The sequence below is a fragment of the Notolepis coatsorum genome, assembly GCF_963971535.1.
Source record: "Notolepis coatsorum genome assembly, chromosome: 2".
In the NCBI taxonomy this organism is placed as follows: Eukaryota; Metazoa; Chordata; class Actinopteri; order Aulopiformes; family Paralepididae; genus Notolepis; species Notolepis coatsorum.
Window position 1 is genome coordinate 170755069 of NC_140166.1, and position 17194 is coordinate 170772262.

Consider the following 17194-nt stretch of genomic DNA (forward strand, 5'->3'; position numbering starts at 1 on the left):
CAAGATTACCGATTTGTTTCCCATCTATCAAAGCGAAAGATAATAGATAAAGAAAGATAATAATAATAATAATAACAACAACTTTATTTATATAGCACCATTCATACAGATTGCAGCTCATAGTGCTTTACACAAACAACTAAACAAAAGGATTAAAACAATAAATAATACAATAAAGGATGGAAATTATAAGACATTAAAATGATAAACATGGTAATCAAATCTGCCTTCTCCAATATGTGGCCCACAATCCGATGCGAGTTGAACCAATGGTGAGGCGAGTGTTTGCCCAATGTGACAAAGTAGTCTCTGTGCGCTCTCCTCCCGACGAGTCCACCATGGGCTGCAGGCAGCAGAGTCCTGGTCGATAGTACCAAGTTTTAGCATTTCGTTGGAAGTTCGGAGACAAACAAAAAAGGTAAGATTCATTATATATGTGCGTGTGTGTGTTATTTCACTGCATTAGTCTAATGGGTCGTGTCTTTTCAAGGAATTAACTATATATTCCAACATGCATTTAGCCCTACTCGTTTCGTCGGTAGTTTCTCCCCCCCCTCTCTCTCTCTCTCTCTCTCTCTTTGAAAGCAAAGCACGAAAGTGACCTAGTAATAAACATTAGTATGCTTTTCGTGGCTTTATTTTCGAGCTTTTTCGGGGTATCTTCGGTTATAATCACAGCAACACAATCTTACCTGGACGAGTTGAACGAGTCAACTTAGCCTACATGCCAGTTAGAACTTGATGCATGTAGTAGCTAGCACGCTCACGTCCCTTTTTATACATGTATTTATGTCCCCCCAGGCTGGCCCAGATTAGCAGACTTTTTTTTTTTTACTGAAAAGTCCATGTAACATCCACTGTATCCAAGCAGGAGTTTACAAGTCATGATGCAACCATTTAATGATGCATTTAATTTAATTGAATGGCCTCATCTTGACTTGTAAACTCCCTGCTTGCATACAGTGGAGGTTACATGGTTTGGCTGTCGGCTGCCAGAAAAAAGTCGATCACCTTTTTTGAAAGCAAACATTTAGAAAGCTATACAATTTTGAAAGAGGCTTACATGGACAACCTCGGTCACTCAGACTCTTGGTTAAATTATGCAATTGTGTGTAAAAATAGTTCCAATTGATCAGTTGCAGAACACTGAACCATTCTGCCTGAAGCTTTGACCACTCTAAATAAAATGATATATTTCCTTGTATAATCAGTAATTTTACACATTGCAGTTTGATAATGTCTTTGCATCATTAAAGTACTTCTCTTGGTTCTATTATCTTGGTTCTATTATCTTTCCTGTGTTCGTAGGAGTGAGGGCTGCACACTCCTTTGTAGAGACGCAGCAATGGGGGGAGATGGAGGGTTCCTACCGGGTCATACAAACCCCTGGCACGCGGCTCGGAGCCCAGTTCAATGCTGGTATCAGCACCTTGGAACCGGGTCAGAGCCTCAGTGCTGTCGTGGCCGGCGGAGGGAAGATCTACAGTGGAGGAGGACTACAGATCCGCGTGCTGGGGCTGGACGACTCCCAGGAGTTCTACGACATGGAGGTGAGTTGCTTTTCAATGATACACACGTTTCAGTGTTTCCCCCCATGCATATAGGCTTATTTGTGGTGGCCCACACCACAAGTAGATTACCCACTGCTGATACAATAACACAACAATGTCTCACATGTGGACCAGTCCTCTCCTTTCCACTGCCATCAGCTGTGTATATTGTCCATCGCAGTTTGCCACCATGCAAATAACCTGAAAACCAAGTGGGGAATACTGTGACTACAATGGAGAGAACCTCAGTCTGGTTCACATGTCTGTCTTTTGTTGCGAAGAGAGAGATACACTATACCTGCTGCGTCTCAGCCATAGGGCTGGGTGTTGTTAGAAGATGTTCTATAATACCAATTACATTCAATGCCGGTACCATAAGAATGCCCTTCTTTTTTCAGTTCTTTGTGCATGTTGCAACTGCAAGTACTAGAAGGCTTGTTGGGCCACCTGGCTCTTAGGCAGGAGCTAAGAGGCAACATGTACCCAAAGAGCTTTGTTTTGATTTGTTTGTTCTGTTAGATACACCAATTGGCTGCGACAACAGAATTTTCTGACAGTTAAGTAGTTTTCAAGTATTGAAAAACGGTATTGCTTGTCTCAACAGTTTCCTAATATCGGGGTAGCATTGATTTGATTCAATCGATACCTTGATGCTGTTGATTTTCAGTACCCAGCCCTACTCGGGCAGAAGTGCACATCTCTGCCAAGTCCCTCAGCAGCCCTGCGTGGCGTGTGGCTTGGGCTGGTGACAGCTGCCACATGGCTTTGGTGCTGAAATCCCTTCCTCCTTAAGGCTTCTTACTCCGGCACCTAGTGGGACTCACCAGGGCCCCTTTTTGTGTTATGGCTGCGTTTCTATGTTCAGGGGACCCTGTTCCGGCCAGGGTCCACTCTGGGAGTTCCCCTCCTGTGTGAAAGGTCAGACCAACCGGAAAATCGGGTGATATATAACTACTGACACACAGGCAGAGAATCCCAGCATCCCAGGGACGATAACATTTAGGGATGGTCCTAGGACAATAAATGAATTGTGTTTTGAGATGGTACAAAATGGATTTAGGGATGGTCCTAGGACGGTAGATGAGATGGAATTGTGTTTTGAGATGGTACAAAATGGATTTAGGGATGGTCCTAGGACGGTAGATGGAATTGTGTTTTGAGATGGTACAAAATGGATTTAGGGATGGTCCTAGGACGGTAGATGAATTGTGTTTTGAGATGGTACAAAGCGGATTTAGGGATGGTCCTAGGACGGTAGATGAAAAAAGGCTGAATTCAATCACAATCTTTGGATTTGAGGCAGTTGTTCTTCAGTTTTGGATGAATATAATTAGTTTCCCGGAACAGTTAATTGTAAGCCCTGCGTCCAAGACTGACCCTTAAACCTTTTAGTGCATTCTGACAAAGGTTTTTCGTTAGTTCGTTTTTTATACAGTTATGTATTTTTTTTCTCCCCCCCCCCCCCCCTTATTTCTTAGTTTTTAATGTTGCCTTGCCAGCAAGTTCACTGGGGACAAAGTCGACTTGAGTGTGATATATTCCTTAATGCATCGTCCTAAACTGTGTTAGCAGGAATTGGGTAATTGCTTTAGGTCTCACAATTTGAAGTGAGACGCTTTAAATTAGTGCGAGGAATGACTGGTAGGCTAATCTTCTCGGACAGTCTTGACATAGATTATCTATTGGAAGTACCAACATCATGACAATAAAATTCTAGCCTGAAGGCATGGTTTGTGATTTCTGCAGTAGGCCCTAGGCTATAGTAGCCTGAGCCTTCTAGTCTCGGTCAGCCACTGCCCTACCATCGTGACCGTAAACCACAGCAAGCCCAGTGTCCACGAAGTGTCTCGCATGCTCCTTATTTTCAACTCCGCTGACCATATGGAAACATGTTAACCCTTTCACTGCCACACTACAGAAGGTTAACCTTTTCTATCACCATCGGTAGTGTGATAGTAAAGGGTTAACCTTCTGTAGTGTGGCAGTGAAACGGTTAACCTGCTGTTGTGTGGCAGTGAAAGGGTTAACCATTTGGTAGTGTGGCAGTGAAAGGGTTAAGGGTAAATAAATGCAGTTAAACATTACCACAGCAAGAGGAGTCTTAAATAGAACAATATTGTGTCTTTTAATGTTAAACTGAGATGGCTTAACTGTAATTCTTTTTTACCAGAATTATGGATTAAACCAAATTGGCCTCTATCTTTCTAAGAGCCACAGCTGCATTGGAACAGGCAGTGCTGTCACTGAACTGCTGCAGTCATTCACAAGGCAAATAGGAAGTAATCAGGAAGCCACTACATCAGACTAGGGTTTCCTGTCTTTTCTGAAGGGGGGGGGGGGGGGTACAGCCATGTGTAGTTCCCACAATGAATAAACACTAGACAAGTCATTGACAAAATGTATCCATTGATATACTGCAGGGTTAGCCATAGCTGTTGGTTTTTCCACTGTAATAGTTGGAATTGTGGGTTCCAATACTTGTTTTAGAATAGTTTAGTATCGTTATCAAGAATTAGGCTACTTTGACCTAAATCTGTCCACAGCCACAACAATAACTCGTTCTGGTGGCTGTAGTTTGGGGGGGGGGGCACTGCTGAGACAGACTATTTCATAATCTTATGCACCATATGTTGTCTCAAACCAATAGAATTCCACAGACACACACACGTTTAATGTGCGTGGAGAGCTAATCCCTGCATTGTTCAACCGTGGAAACATTTTGGGGGTGGCAAGGTTTCATCTAGTTTGGGGGGGAAATAATAAACATCACTTGTTGAAAGCGTATTGATTTTGGCCAGAGTACGGGAGATGGTGTTGCTGATAGGAGTTGGTAAGACGAAAATAAACGAGGTGGATAATGACGGCGAGCCTGTGTTCAAGCAGACTGCAGCTCAGCCAAGAGCAAGATGGTCTTCTGAGAGGCTCTGTTCACTACTGTCTCTCTCTCTCCTCCTGTTTAATGTTGGTGTTAATTCACTCTGACGAGTTGTGTGGGGGGGGGGGGGGGGGGGGGCTGCTTTTATCTCCTCATTGACACGTTGAGTGGACAGTTGAAAGCATATTATGCTTAGGCTAGCCCGTATCTACGCTGAAAAGAAAGGCCTCCTGTTTTTAAGGTTTTCTAGTTCCAGTTATACTATACATTATTCATTACTTGGTCTCATCCGAGGACATTTTGATCTGTTTTAGCTGTTTGTTAATTTCTGTAAAAAAAAAAGAAGAAAAGGAACCTAATCTTGTATCTATTCTGCGCACTCATTTTAATATGGTGCGCAATCCACTAGTAAGGAAAACAAATGTAATGCTAGACTTTCTCTTTTGCTTGTAATTTTAGCTTAGTTTTCCTCCATGCAGGCAGTGTGCAAAAATAGATACAAAATTGCAGTGTTTGAATGTTTCACATGGTTGTGGCCGTCAAGAACCTGCCCCCCCCAGGCTGTCCTGGTGCCTCTGCAGGCTGTCCTGGTGCCTCCCCCCAGGCTGTCCTGGTGCCTCTGCAGGCTGCCTCAAATACCTTTTTATACTCTCAACCTTTGTCACATGCATAGGGGCGGGGAGGAATGTCCTCTAAAAGTGGGCGTGGCTGTCGAGTCTCTGTCCTCGCTCATGCAATAATAAATTGATCCCATCCTCTGGGTATTAGACGCTGAAAGTAGTAGGGCTGTCTTAAATACTTCGAAGCTTCATTCGATGGCACAAGCTTCGAACATAAAAAAAAGGTAAAAGAAAAAAAAAATCCAACTTTTCTTTTTCTTCGATTTTTGTGTGTGTGTGGGGGGCCATTGGTTGGGGCCGGGGGACAAATACACTGGAGGAAAGTAACCCAGCTCAGCACTGCCCAAATTATATCATCACTATTGCCTGTTTGAAGGATATCATCCTCAAACACATATACACCTACATGCTTTGTAGAATTCCACACATAAGAAAGAAAGATACTGGGATGAATAAACAAAATAGGAAATAAAATGTACAAATGCATGCAATACATAAATAAATATGAATCTCCATATATGAAATAGAACATTTAGATAAGGTGCTACTGAGATGTTTTGGTGAGTTATTTGTTTTTTTGTGGAAGTAGCCCTTCTTAAAAATGCATGAACATTCACTGATAATTGGTCTGTAGTGGAGTCTACAAGGTCTACATTGCCGGACCATGTAGAATCCGGACCTTGTAGACTGACATAATTCTGTGCATAGTTTAGTCTACACAGGCCATATTTCAAATAATCAAAATCTTACTTCATTCATCTTAAACATTCTTGATTTGGGGGATTGGTAGTTCCCATGAAATCTGAAGTTGTTCAAACGACAACAGCGATCCACCTTGAATTAAATCACACAGCCGAGTGAAACCTTGTTGGCTGCGTCACAGTCACGAAAGGGGCTACATAATTAATTAATCCAATCCACTTTATTTATAGAGCACATTTAAAAACAACAAAGTTTACCAAAGTGCTGTACAAGTCCCACAACATAAGGTAATAATATTATTATTTTTTTTCCCGAAGCTTCGAATTAAAATAGAAGCTCGGCCCGAAGCTTCGATTGCCAAAAAAAGCTTCAAAGGTCAGCCCTAGAAAGTAGTAGTAGTAGTAGTCATCATCTCACACAATACAATATACACAATCATTTAACATTATTTGATTTTACAGTGACTGAAAAGGTACAGACTGAAGCATAATGTATGCCTGTCCTATATTCTTAACAAAATTAACACTTTGGTCGCCAGGCTTATATTCACAATAAACCATCCCACGCCAGCTCTATTTGTCTATGGAGAAGTTCCCCTTCTTTGCAGGGCTATAACTTTTTTTTTTTTTTTTTTTTTTTTGTCTTTTCCCCCCTCCATTTTCCTCCGATTTTCTCCCATCCCAATGTTAGTCGTATGCCAATTCCCAGTCCCTTCCTGGTCGCTGCGCACTTACCCCCCACAGTCAGATCATCTGGGAGAGTGGAGGCTACCACGTGCTTCCTCCGACACACGTCCAGCCAATCACCGCTTCTTTTCACCTGGCAGCGCGGATTCTCATCGAGAGGGCGTAGCGTGTGGGAGGACCACACTATCCCCCTCGAGTCCTATCCGCGCTTAGCAGGCGCCCCGACCGAACTGTAGGAGTCGCTGTTTACAACGACCCGGACCCACCCCGCCAGCTTCTCCCACCCTCTAATACAGCCAATTGTATTAGTGCAGACGGCCAGCCAAGCTGGTGACAACCCCGGAGCTGTGAGCTGGATTCGAACAGGCTCCGGGGCACAGCTCCGGGGCTGGTGACGAACGCAATCTCCGCTCGGCCACCTAACCGCCTTAGGGCTATAACTTTTTAAATTGTATTGCTAAATTGACATTACTATGGCCCATTCAACGTCAAGTATCTATTGTTCAGGGTGTAGCAACGTTATACTTTTTCATTCACATATTCATACTAAAATACGGTCTAAAGTATAAATATGTTTTTATCGTTTTCTGCAGCATTCTCCAGAACGTGATTTATAGCCCTAAATGCATTATATTGATGATCAAATACAGTTTGATAGCAATCTGCGCGAGATAAAAAATTTCAAATGGACGTGCTTCTAGAAGTTACTACTTATCATCTGATGTTGACCGGATGGGGGGGGGGGTCGTTTATAATTCCGTGGCCAACGTTAGATGATTCATCTAGTGTGGGTGATATGATCATTAGAGCAGTTTGTATCGAAAACGTTAAAAAATAACGCTGAAACTTACCGTAGCTTCCTCGTAGCGTTGGGCGATGAGCGTGGAGCAGAAATATTCCTATTATGGGATATAGAAATATGCGATCCATCTCCAGGTTGTATAATAGTATATACGTCCAAATCATGTTGTTTATCGAGTTATTGGTAACGTATTGCTATCCATTGTGTCTAGCTCGAGTCCTGGGACTATTAGCGAGTGATCGGACCGAATCGGAATGAGCACCAGCTTCCGTTTCCTGTTTCCGGTTTGGGCGATCCGCCGATTGGCCACCAGATGGCTCTCTTGAACCGTTGGAGAGTTGAGAGGGGATCAACAGTAGATCTCAAGTCTCCGGGGGAGAAATATGATTGCGATCACAGATTTTTGAAATATTGATATCAAAGACGTGGTACGGCGTCTTTGGCAGAATGAGCATGGCGGGGAATGACGTGGTAAGGCGTTTTTGGCGATCAAAGTGTTAAGACTCAAACAGTATTCTAAAAGAAAATAGCAAAAAAACAGTATTATTCACCTTTGTAGTTTTCAAAAATAGCTTTACAAAGTGAATCTGTGCGGTAAGAATGCAAAATTCTGCCTCCTTAGCGATGGACTGGGTTAACCGGGGGTTGATATTTGGTCCCCTTGAGTCAAATCCACCGTCTGCAGGCGGCCTGGTCAGTGGCTTCTGTGGTAACGGCAGGGAGGGAGGGAGGGTTGCTGCCGATCCTGGATGTACCTGAGAGGAAACTGTTGTGGTTTAATTCCCAGCTTTCAAAGCTCGACATATTTAACTGGCCACTCTTAACCCTTTCACTGCCACACTACAGAAGGTTAACCCTTTACTATCACACTACCGGCGGTTACCGTCGGTAGTGTGATAGTAAAGGGTTAACCTTCTGTAGTGTGGCAGTGAAAGGGTTAACCTGCTGTTGTGTGGCAGTGAAAGGGTTAATATTATATATAATGTTTACTCTATGTATATTAATTAGATTGATTCCGGGTCTTTTAGTGAGAGAACGCAAATTCCCAGTTGGCAATTGTAACATTGGCGAGTGCTAAACTAGCTAGCTAAGATAGGTAACGGTAGCAAACTTAATTTCAGCGAGTCTGTGTCTCATTTGTTGTTATTAACTTGTTGTATTTTGTCGGATGCAATAAAAACCACAATAATAATAATCATATGGGCATTAAATCGGCCATTGGCCACCCTGCTCTCTAAATGTTTGCATCGGCCAATGAAAAACCTATATCGGTCGACCACTACTGCTTGCAGCATTTAGACCCAGAAGATGGGTTAAATGTATTCAGTGTGCATGGGAAGTGGCACATGGTGTTATGTGTTAGTGGATCTTTTGGCTGTGTTCTTCTGACGCCTTTGGTACTTTTATGAAAATTGTAAAGAAAAAACACAGGCTCTCTCTCTCTCTCGTGTCTTCCTGTTGTCGTTTGGTCACATGATCTCCTCTTTCACCCCATCCTTCCTGTCGTTTACCTTGCAGACCTTTTCTTACTTTGACAACGTAAATCTTCTGAATGGGCTCACGTTTGCTGATACAATAGCTGACAGGAAATAAACGTTGTGGGCCCAAGCCGTTCCCCTGCCAACGGAGTTCTACTGGAAAGGTCTATAGGGCCCAATCTGTAGGCCTGATTTCTTTAACCATACCACTTTATTGTCTGCCTAATAACGTGACCACTGCGAACCTTTTTTAGCCGACCGCTTACAAACATTTCAAATGTAAACAAAACCCAATGCATTGGAATGTCACGTTTTTGGTCAGCGGCGTGCCCTTGTATGAAGAGCTCACTCGCCAATTCCATGGTCTTGGGTTTCAGTGGTGAGGGTAACCTGTTGGTTTACATCTGGATTACAGGTTGCACCTTTTTTCTTTGATAAAGCAGAAAAATTATCTATCCAAAGTATCCTCTCTCATACACACGCAGTGCACACGCTCCCTTCTAGCTCCGGTGCATGGCCGTGCTTTTACAGCCTATCAAGGGTTATTGATTAACCTTTTGCGATAAGGGTACAACTTTATAAACGGATGAGGTAGACTACACGGTTTCCTGGCAAAACAATCTCTCCACCAATCTTTGTTTTTCCTGAAAGCTACCGAAGAGAAACGAGATCAGTGCCGTGCGCTGAAGTGTCGGCCCTCGTCTCGCTGCAGGTAAAAAACGGTCCTTGTCATGAAAAGTTATTTTTTTGCTGTTATGGCTCTTGTCCACACAGGCACCAGGCCCCTCCCACACCCCAGGCACAGGAGAAAGCTCAGCCTTGTAGTCTCTGGACAGAGAGGCAGGGCAGGGGAAACACAGGCCTCTTTTGTGCAACACAGCCAGCCCCTCAGCCGGCCTTCACCGCTGCTCCCAGATCCAATCCTCTGCGAGGCAGAGAGAGCGAGAGAGGGGTGGGCTGTGGAGCCTAGCTGTGCGAGAATGCGGTACAGTCGGGGGACTGGTGGGAGGGAGCACGGGCAGGCTTAGCTCGGCGTTAGCAAACAAGCACATAAATAGCAAAGTTGACAACCAAGGGGGGGCGGACAGAGGGGGCAGCTTCTGGTGTTAAAAGAGCAGTTCAGAGGGAGCAGCGCTTGAGTTTGAGCCTGGGCGTGGGGGGAGGGGACGGACTGGAGAGGAGGGAAGCCCCCTGTAGGAAGTTTCACAGGCGTTTCAAACAGACTGGCTTTAATTCCAAATATTATATATTAAAAAAAAAACATCTAATGTCACTATCAGTTTCAATCTGCCTTGTTGATCCTCCTGTTTGATTTTTTACTGTTTTAGTAGCTACTAAGTAATCGGCCTTGCCTATATTACTATCAACTATGCTAATTATGTCTATACTACTATGCACTGGAGGAAGCACAAGCCAGCACAAGCCTGGGTTTTCAGCAGTTTCTCTTTTGCTCTGAGAAAATGAGCTGTCATTATTCTCTCCTTGTCTAGGTCTTATTTAACTTCCCGTGCCACACCCACCGCCTGGTCAGTCACTCTCTGTCATTCTGTCAGTTGCTCTCTGTCATTCTGTCAGTCGCTCTCTTTCTCTGTCATTCTGTCAGTCACTCTCTTTCTCTGTCTTTCTGTCAGTTGCTCTCTCTCATTCTGTCAGTCGCTCTCTTTCTCTGTCATTCTGTCAGTTGCTCTCTCTCATTCTGTCAGTTGCTCTCTTTCTCTGTCATTTTGTCAGTCGCTCTCTTTCTCTGTTAGTCGCTCTCTCTCTGTCATTCTGTCAGTCACTCTTTCTCTGTCTTTCTGTCAGTTGCTCTCTCTCATTCTGTCAGTTGCTCTCTTTCTGTAATTTTGTCAGTCTCTCTCTTTCTCTGTTAGTCGCTCTCTCTGTCATTCTGTCAGTTGCTCTCTCTCTCATTCTGTCAGTTGCTCTCTTTCTCTGTCATCTGTCATTCTGTCAGTTGCTCTCTTTCTCTGTCATTCTTTCAGTTGCTCGCTCTCTGTCATTCTGTCAGTTGCTCTCTTTCTCTGTCATTCTGTCAGTCGCTCTTTCTCTGTCATTCTGTCAGTTGCTCTATCTCTCATTCTGTCAGTTGCTCTCTTTCTCTGTCATTCTGTCAGTCGCTCTTTCTCTGTCATTCTGTCAGTTGCTCTATCTCTCATTCTGTCAGTTGCTCTCTTTCTCTGTCATTCTGTCAGTCGCTCTTTCTCTGTCATTCTGTCAGTTGCTCTATCTCTCATTCTGTCAGTTGCTCTCTTTCATTCTGGCAGTTGCTATCTCTGTTAGTCGCTCTCTTTCTCTTTTGGTCACTCTCTTTCTGTGTCATTCTGTCGGTTGCTCTCTCTGTTAGTCGCTCTCTTTCTCTGTCATTCTGTCAGTTGCTCTCTTTCTGTCATTCTGTCAGTTGCTCTCTTTCTCTTTTAGTCGCTCTCTTTCTGTCATTCTGTCAGTCGCTCTCTTTCTGTCAGTCACTCTCTTTCTCTGTTAGTCGCTCTGTTTCTCTGTTAGTTGCTCTTTCTCTACCTGTTCTCGTTGTGGATATTCAGATTATGAAACTCTTATTGCCAAATTCAGGTGATAAATAATAGGGGTGGGGGAAAAAATCGATACATAGTAGTTTTTTTTGTATACGGAAGTTGCATTGTTCATTTCATTCAATACCTGTAATAGTACAGTAGTCCACACACACATGTGCATTCAGTTACGTTGGAATATAACTAATACAAACAGTTCAGTTTGTCAGGTACATGCAGCACAGGCGTCGGTTACACCCAGCGTGTTTTCGTTTCGTTTTCAAGATGAGTTTCGCTTTCCAGAGCGCGACGTAGTGACAGCCGAGTTAGACATTTGTTTTGCGATCTGAGCACTTTCGTTTTGTCAGAACAAGGCGTGGTCAGACCGCAACGGATTGCGTCTCGAATTCAGCACTGAGCATGCGCAGGGAGGTAGTTACCTTGGATGTGCCAATACACTTCCTGCAAAAAAAATCAACAAGCCACCATCTTTAAATGCCTCCGTGAGCTATTTAGCCAATGTAGCACTTATTTTTCAGCAAAGAAAGTGCAATAAACAAAACGGATACATTCACTGTGTTCTGCCTCTCATTTGTTGATGAAACAAAACTAACATCAACACAATTGACCACCAAGAGCGGATAGTCTCACAAAAAGATCTCCGATGTTGTTAGCTACATGCTAACGTGAATGGAATAGGCCAGCACAACAGTATAGCATTGTGGCTAGCAGCTAACGTTAGCTTACGTTAGCCAGCCAGCACCAAACTGATATCAGGAGCTATCAGTAGCTAGATAACATTAGACAATGCCTCATGTATTAAACAAAGGTGAATAGATGACTGGGCCATTTTGTTTAATGCTTGTTAAGATTGAAAGAGGAGCTCCTAGCTAACAGGGTCTGATAGCTAACGTTAGCTCACGTTAGCCAGCTGCTCATGCAATCGTTAATGCTAGCAGAATGAATGGATGTAAACTTTATTTAACATATTGCAGAATGGGTACAATACGGTTCAATACAAACAATTGTTAAGGAAATGCAGACTGTTGTAGCTTGGACTGGGGTCCTTATAACAATAACTTGACAACACATGGTAGCTGCAGCTATTTGGGACAGCTCTGTCGTCACCGGACGTTGGTGAGGGCACGCAGATGTCGGTATCTACTGCGCATGGGCGTTGAGCAACAACGGCTCCGCGCAGATTACATGACACGTTGTCAGCGAGTTTTGGCGAGTATCCAAAACGAAAACACCTTTTCAGCGTTGTCAGTAGGGCAACGCGTTTTCCTGCCAAAATGGCATTTCTATTTAACTGGGACAGCAAACGTATTCATTCAGCAACAAAACGAAAAAACAAAAACACCTAGTCTAACCATGGCCACAGATTACAGTGTTTACATCTGTCTGCTTGAGAAAATACCATGTTCTGCAATAAAAATTATTGAAGTGAGATGAACCGACTGAACTTTATTTTATTAGATAAAACATGTTGACAAAGTTTTACTTTGCAGTTGAAAAAATTTAATAAATTAAATGTGATTAAAAAAAAAAAAAAAAAAAAAGTTTCCGCAATACTCACCGTACCGCGATATATTTTAGTATTGCGGTCGTATCGTGACGCAAGTATCGCGATAGTATCATATCGTGAGGTCTCCGGCGATTCCCACCCCTAATAAATAACAGCTTTGAAGTTGAACAAAGCCAATTTATCAACCACAACGGGCTGTATAGTAGATTGTCTTCCAGATCTCCACCCATCCCCTTTTTAAAACGGCCCTTAAATCATGAATGAATGAATGACGTCGAATAACAGAGAAACTCTAACACGGCAGGGTCATCGAACATTGCAATGGGCTGAACAGTTTCATCATTTTCTTGTTCTGATTCAGACAAAGGCTGCTTAGGAATTGGCAGCTTTTCTAGACAGTTTATTTATTCTGTCCGCGGTCCCTTGCTAGTTCAAAGTCAATGCAACTCGACCACAGCGGAATGGTCTCTCTCTGTCATGTCTTGGCTCTCTCTCATTGGCTGTAGTGTAGCTCATCTCTTATCCCCGACAGGGTCCAGATATCCAGCCAGCTTGACGTCTTGCCGGGCGTCTGCGATGCATCGGCGAGCCTCTCGGGTCGCGTCTTGACCGATTCACATGTAGCAACCAAGCGCCGCCGACGACGTGCCTCTGATCTGGGGCTTTTTGTCGAGTGGAACATCAGGGCTATAATCATGTAGTCTGGACTTCTGAAGTCGTTATTATTAGTACAGTGAACATGGCGGGACGGTTGCTCGCCTGCAGCCAAACACATAATTTCTAGCTCCATAGCGGTTTTCCGGGGAATCAGTCCCCCCCCCCCCCCCCCCCACACACATTTATTCTGCGCTAAATCACACATTATTTGGACTTTTCAGAGGTTTAAGCAGGGTTCGCACAAGGTCCTTGAAGTGTTTAAAGTGCTTGATTAAAACAAATTAAACAGCCCATTTTTTAACAAGGTGCTTAAAAAGTCCTTGAAATTGGGGAGCTCCCGTAGCTCACCGCATATCTCGGCGCTATTTCTGCGTCGGGGAAAACCGTGCTCGTCACGGATCTGGGGGACACGAGTTCGATTCCCGGACCCGCCGTCATTTCTCAGAATGTCTTCCCCTGCTCTACATCCCATTTCAACCTGTTTCTGTCGGTCATGCTTGACCAGAAAAGCGATAAACGCTAAAAAATAAAGTAAAAAAAAAAAAAAAAAAATCCTTGAAATTAAAATCAACCATTCGCATTGAATGTTTTGTTCATCCATGATCAAATTGTTCTGAATCAAGAAATCGTATTTTTTGTTTTAATAAAATCGGACTAGTCGCTGTCTCCAGTGTCTCGTGTGCTCCAACTGCTTTTCCTCATTTATTCGCATGTGATGGCCTGCTTGCCAGCTAGAGCAAGAAGATGCTTAAAACAGTATTTAAAAGTGAATTGTATCCTTCGAGTGAATGAAAAATAGTGCTTGGAAAAGTACTTAAAAGTCCTTTAATTTCATTTTGCAAGTCTGTGGGAACCCTGTTTAAATCGCTATCCCAAAACTCCAGCTTTAACGAGGCTAAAGGGATTGCTTGACATTTTTAGCCGTTAGCCAGGTCATTCTTTTCTCGTCACCAGACACACCGGTACTATGTGATTGTGTGTGTGTGTACACTCGATTTCAGTAATGGAGATGTTCACACTAGGCTGATGTAAATCCATATATTGTTTGTCAGCACTAGGAATCGGCATGTGCTGCTTGTGCAACATGTGATTCTCAAGAAAAGGGATTCCCACAATATCACCAGTCCAAAGCGTCAGGTCAGTAGCACGCTCACGCTCCTAATTGACTATCTCGAACCCCGCCCTCTTTTTTTGATCCTCCAATCACAACCGTTTCTTCCCTCGGACAAACCGAGGGCCCTGGCAGGCCATCTTGCATGCAACTATATGTTGCAATTAACCCTTGAGGTGTGAGTTAAGTTTCCAAACAATTCTATCTTGCCATACTAGAACTATAGAATTCCAATGGTCAGTGGCCGTTGTGACATCATCATTAGAATGTTAAGTTTTCAAAATTGTAACCTGTCTGTGTGATCATCATGCACCTCAGAAGGGTTAAAAGTGGCCCTTGTTAATAATGGAATAGTGGCTGACTGGCTGTTATAGCCGGTCTAGGAGGACTAGTTTAGACTAGTTAGTAGAACACCACACTCTGATCACGCAAGTGAAACACTGAAGTACACCAGGCCGTCGTTTTTAAAGTGACACTGCATAGCTGTAGTGGAATAGAAGGCACACCTTGAACACCTGATCCTGATTATCGCCTAGCGTCTGGCCAGCTGTCAAAGGGTGTCTTATACACACACTAGGGCTATCCCCGACTAAGGATTTGGATGGTCGACTATGATTGGCCAAAATTTGCCGTTAGTCGACTATTGGCCGATTTAAAAAATAAAATAAAAATAAGTATAATATATATATTTTTTAATTAAATTTTTTTTTTAACTTTTTTATCATTCCATTTGGGCTGTGGGTGGTGCTTAATGTCTGACGGAGTCGACTGAAGGCTTCTTGTCCTCTGCAAAAGCATGCAATTGGTCCACTGATGGATACATCTTGATATTTGTCTAGTCTAGTGTGTTCATTAGATTGGTGAAATCCTCTTTCAGTGCCTCTGTGCCTGTTTTCGTAGGCAGTTAGCCTCTGGTATGCGTGCCATTAGCGTTAGCCACGCTTCTAGGCCTCTTTTCTTTTGGAAAGAATGATAAAAAAATAAATATATATATATATATATTTTTTTTTATATATATTCGACTAAGAGGTTGGCCAGTCGACTACGGCTCATTTTTATTTTTAACAACTAGAAATCCACAATAAATCACAGGACTATGACCGACATTAATCGACTAATAGGGGTCAGCCCTAACACACACACGGTCCAAAACAACGCCGACGATCTCTGATTGGAAGTCGCTATTAAGCCGCGATAATCGAATCCCTTTTGAATTTGGGGAGGACACTTAAATGAAAGTGGCCGCTGTGTTTACAGCGTTTTAAAAACGTATGTTGCACGGCAAAGCTCAGCCTGGTGCGAAGATCAAAAACAATGCACCCCCCAACGGTTGCCAAAAACACAAGCCCCCGACGCAACCGCACAGCGTCGGGAAGGATGTTACCTCAGAGCTCCCCCGCTGCGACCAGCGGCTCGACAGGCCGGCCGATCGACGCGCAAGAATCTGCGGTTGCAGCTATTGCGATTACACGCTTTTTTCTTATTTTTTTTCATCAGTTCCTAGGCATGCAGAGTTGTTTTCACACATAGCTGGTTGTTTTTCAAAGCCAGGCCCATGCTCTGGTAGTCCTCTCTGTAAACACGGGGGAAGATTTGCCTGCCAGAGAAACATCTGCTTGCCATAATCCCCCGCTTCTCTCCGAGCTTGATTGGATGACCCACTAACCTGCCTCCGTGACGGTGCTACGAGATGAGACGTTCTCTCTCTCCCCCAACCCCCCCCCCCCCCACCCCACACACACACCACGAGTTGGCCGAGAACATGTGTGTATTGTCACTTTGGCGTAACTGGTGTGCAAGACAAGTGCTGTTGGATGGGAGTGTGGTAGTTTGTGTGGCAAATAGGAATGGGTACCGAATCCGGTACTTTTAAGGGTATTGACCGAATCAAGTCTGTACTACGGAGTACCAATTCACGTGAGATCCACCGGTGCCACATTAAGTCCGTTGACGTCAATGTTTTGTTTACCGCGAAACGAAACCTATGAAGTGTGCCGCACGTCAACGTTCATGCGCACAATACACGCTTACCTAGGATCTGGCTTGATTCAACAACAACAAAGCAGTCGGGACAATGGCAAGCCGAAAACGGTGGTTACACTTTACAAAGCTAGATGCAGACAACGCTCGCTACAATATTTGCATTCTATTTTTTATTTAAAGATATGCATGTGTGTGTATATATACATATATTAACTAATTGTTCTAAATAAATAATAATGATAATTTTAAGTTTGGAATTTCTTTTTTTACAACTGAGGTAGGTAGATAACCTTTTTAGAGACTAAAGTACATAAAAAGGTACCGTTGGGTACCGGTATCAGTGTTTCCCCTAGGATTTTTTTCAGGGCGGGTGGTAGGCCCCCCAAAACTACTAGTGTTGTCGCGGGGCGAGTGTGTCACCAATACGTGGTGTCAACAGTGTCATCATAGACACGCGCAGTAAGGCGGTTGTTAGTATCGGTGCATTTCTCTACACTGAGCTGAAATGAACGATTGCATAAATTAGGTAAATAAATATTAACACATAAATTAACTTATATACAATTTTACATACAGTAGTGACAACACACATATGAACTATTTACAATACAGGGACAGTGTTTCCCACAGGATTTTCTCTGAATGGATTTGGTAGGTTTTTTTCTGCGTCTCCGTAGACCGTGCCGCACCACCGT

The 17194-nt window shown here is 43.5% G+C and overlaps 1 protein-coding gene across 2 annotated transcripts in view; it reads left to right on the top strand.

The window, feature by feature from the left end:
- Nucleotides 1-309: 309 nt before the first annotated feature.
- The window catches only part of farp2 (FERM, RhoGEF and pleckstrin domain protein 2), a 119217-nt gene continuing 102332 nt past the window's right edge, over nucleotides 310-17194 (top strand). For both annotated transcript variants that reach the window (XM_084308859.1, XM_084308860.1), the window contains exons 1-2: nucleotides 310-418; nucleotides 1309-1550. In XM_084308859.1, coding sequence (XP_084164985.1) covers nucleotides 1356-1550 — 195 coding nt within the window. In that variant the 5' untranslated portion in view covers nucleotides 310-418; nucleotides 1309-1355. The remainder of the gene's footprint in view (nucleotides 419-1308; nucleotides 1551-17194) is intronic.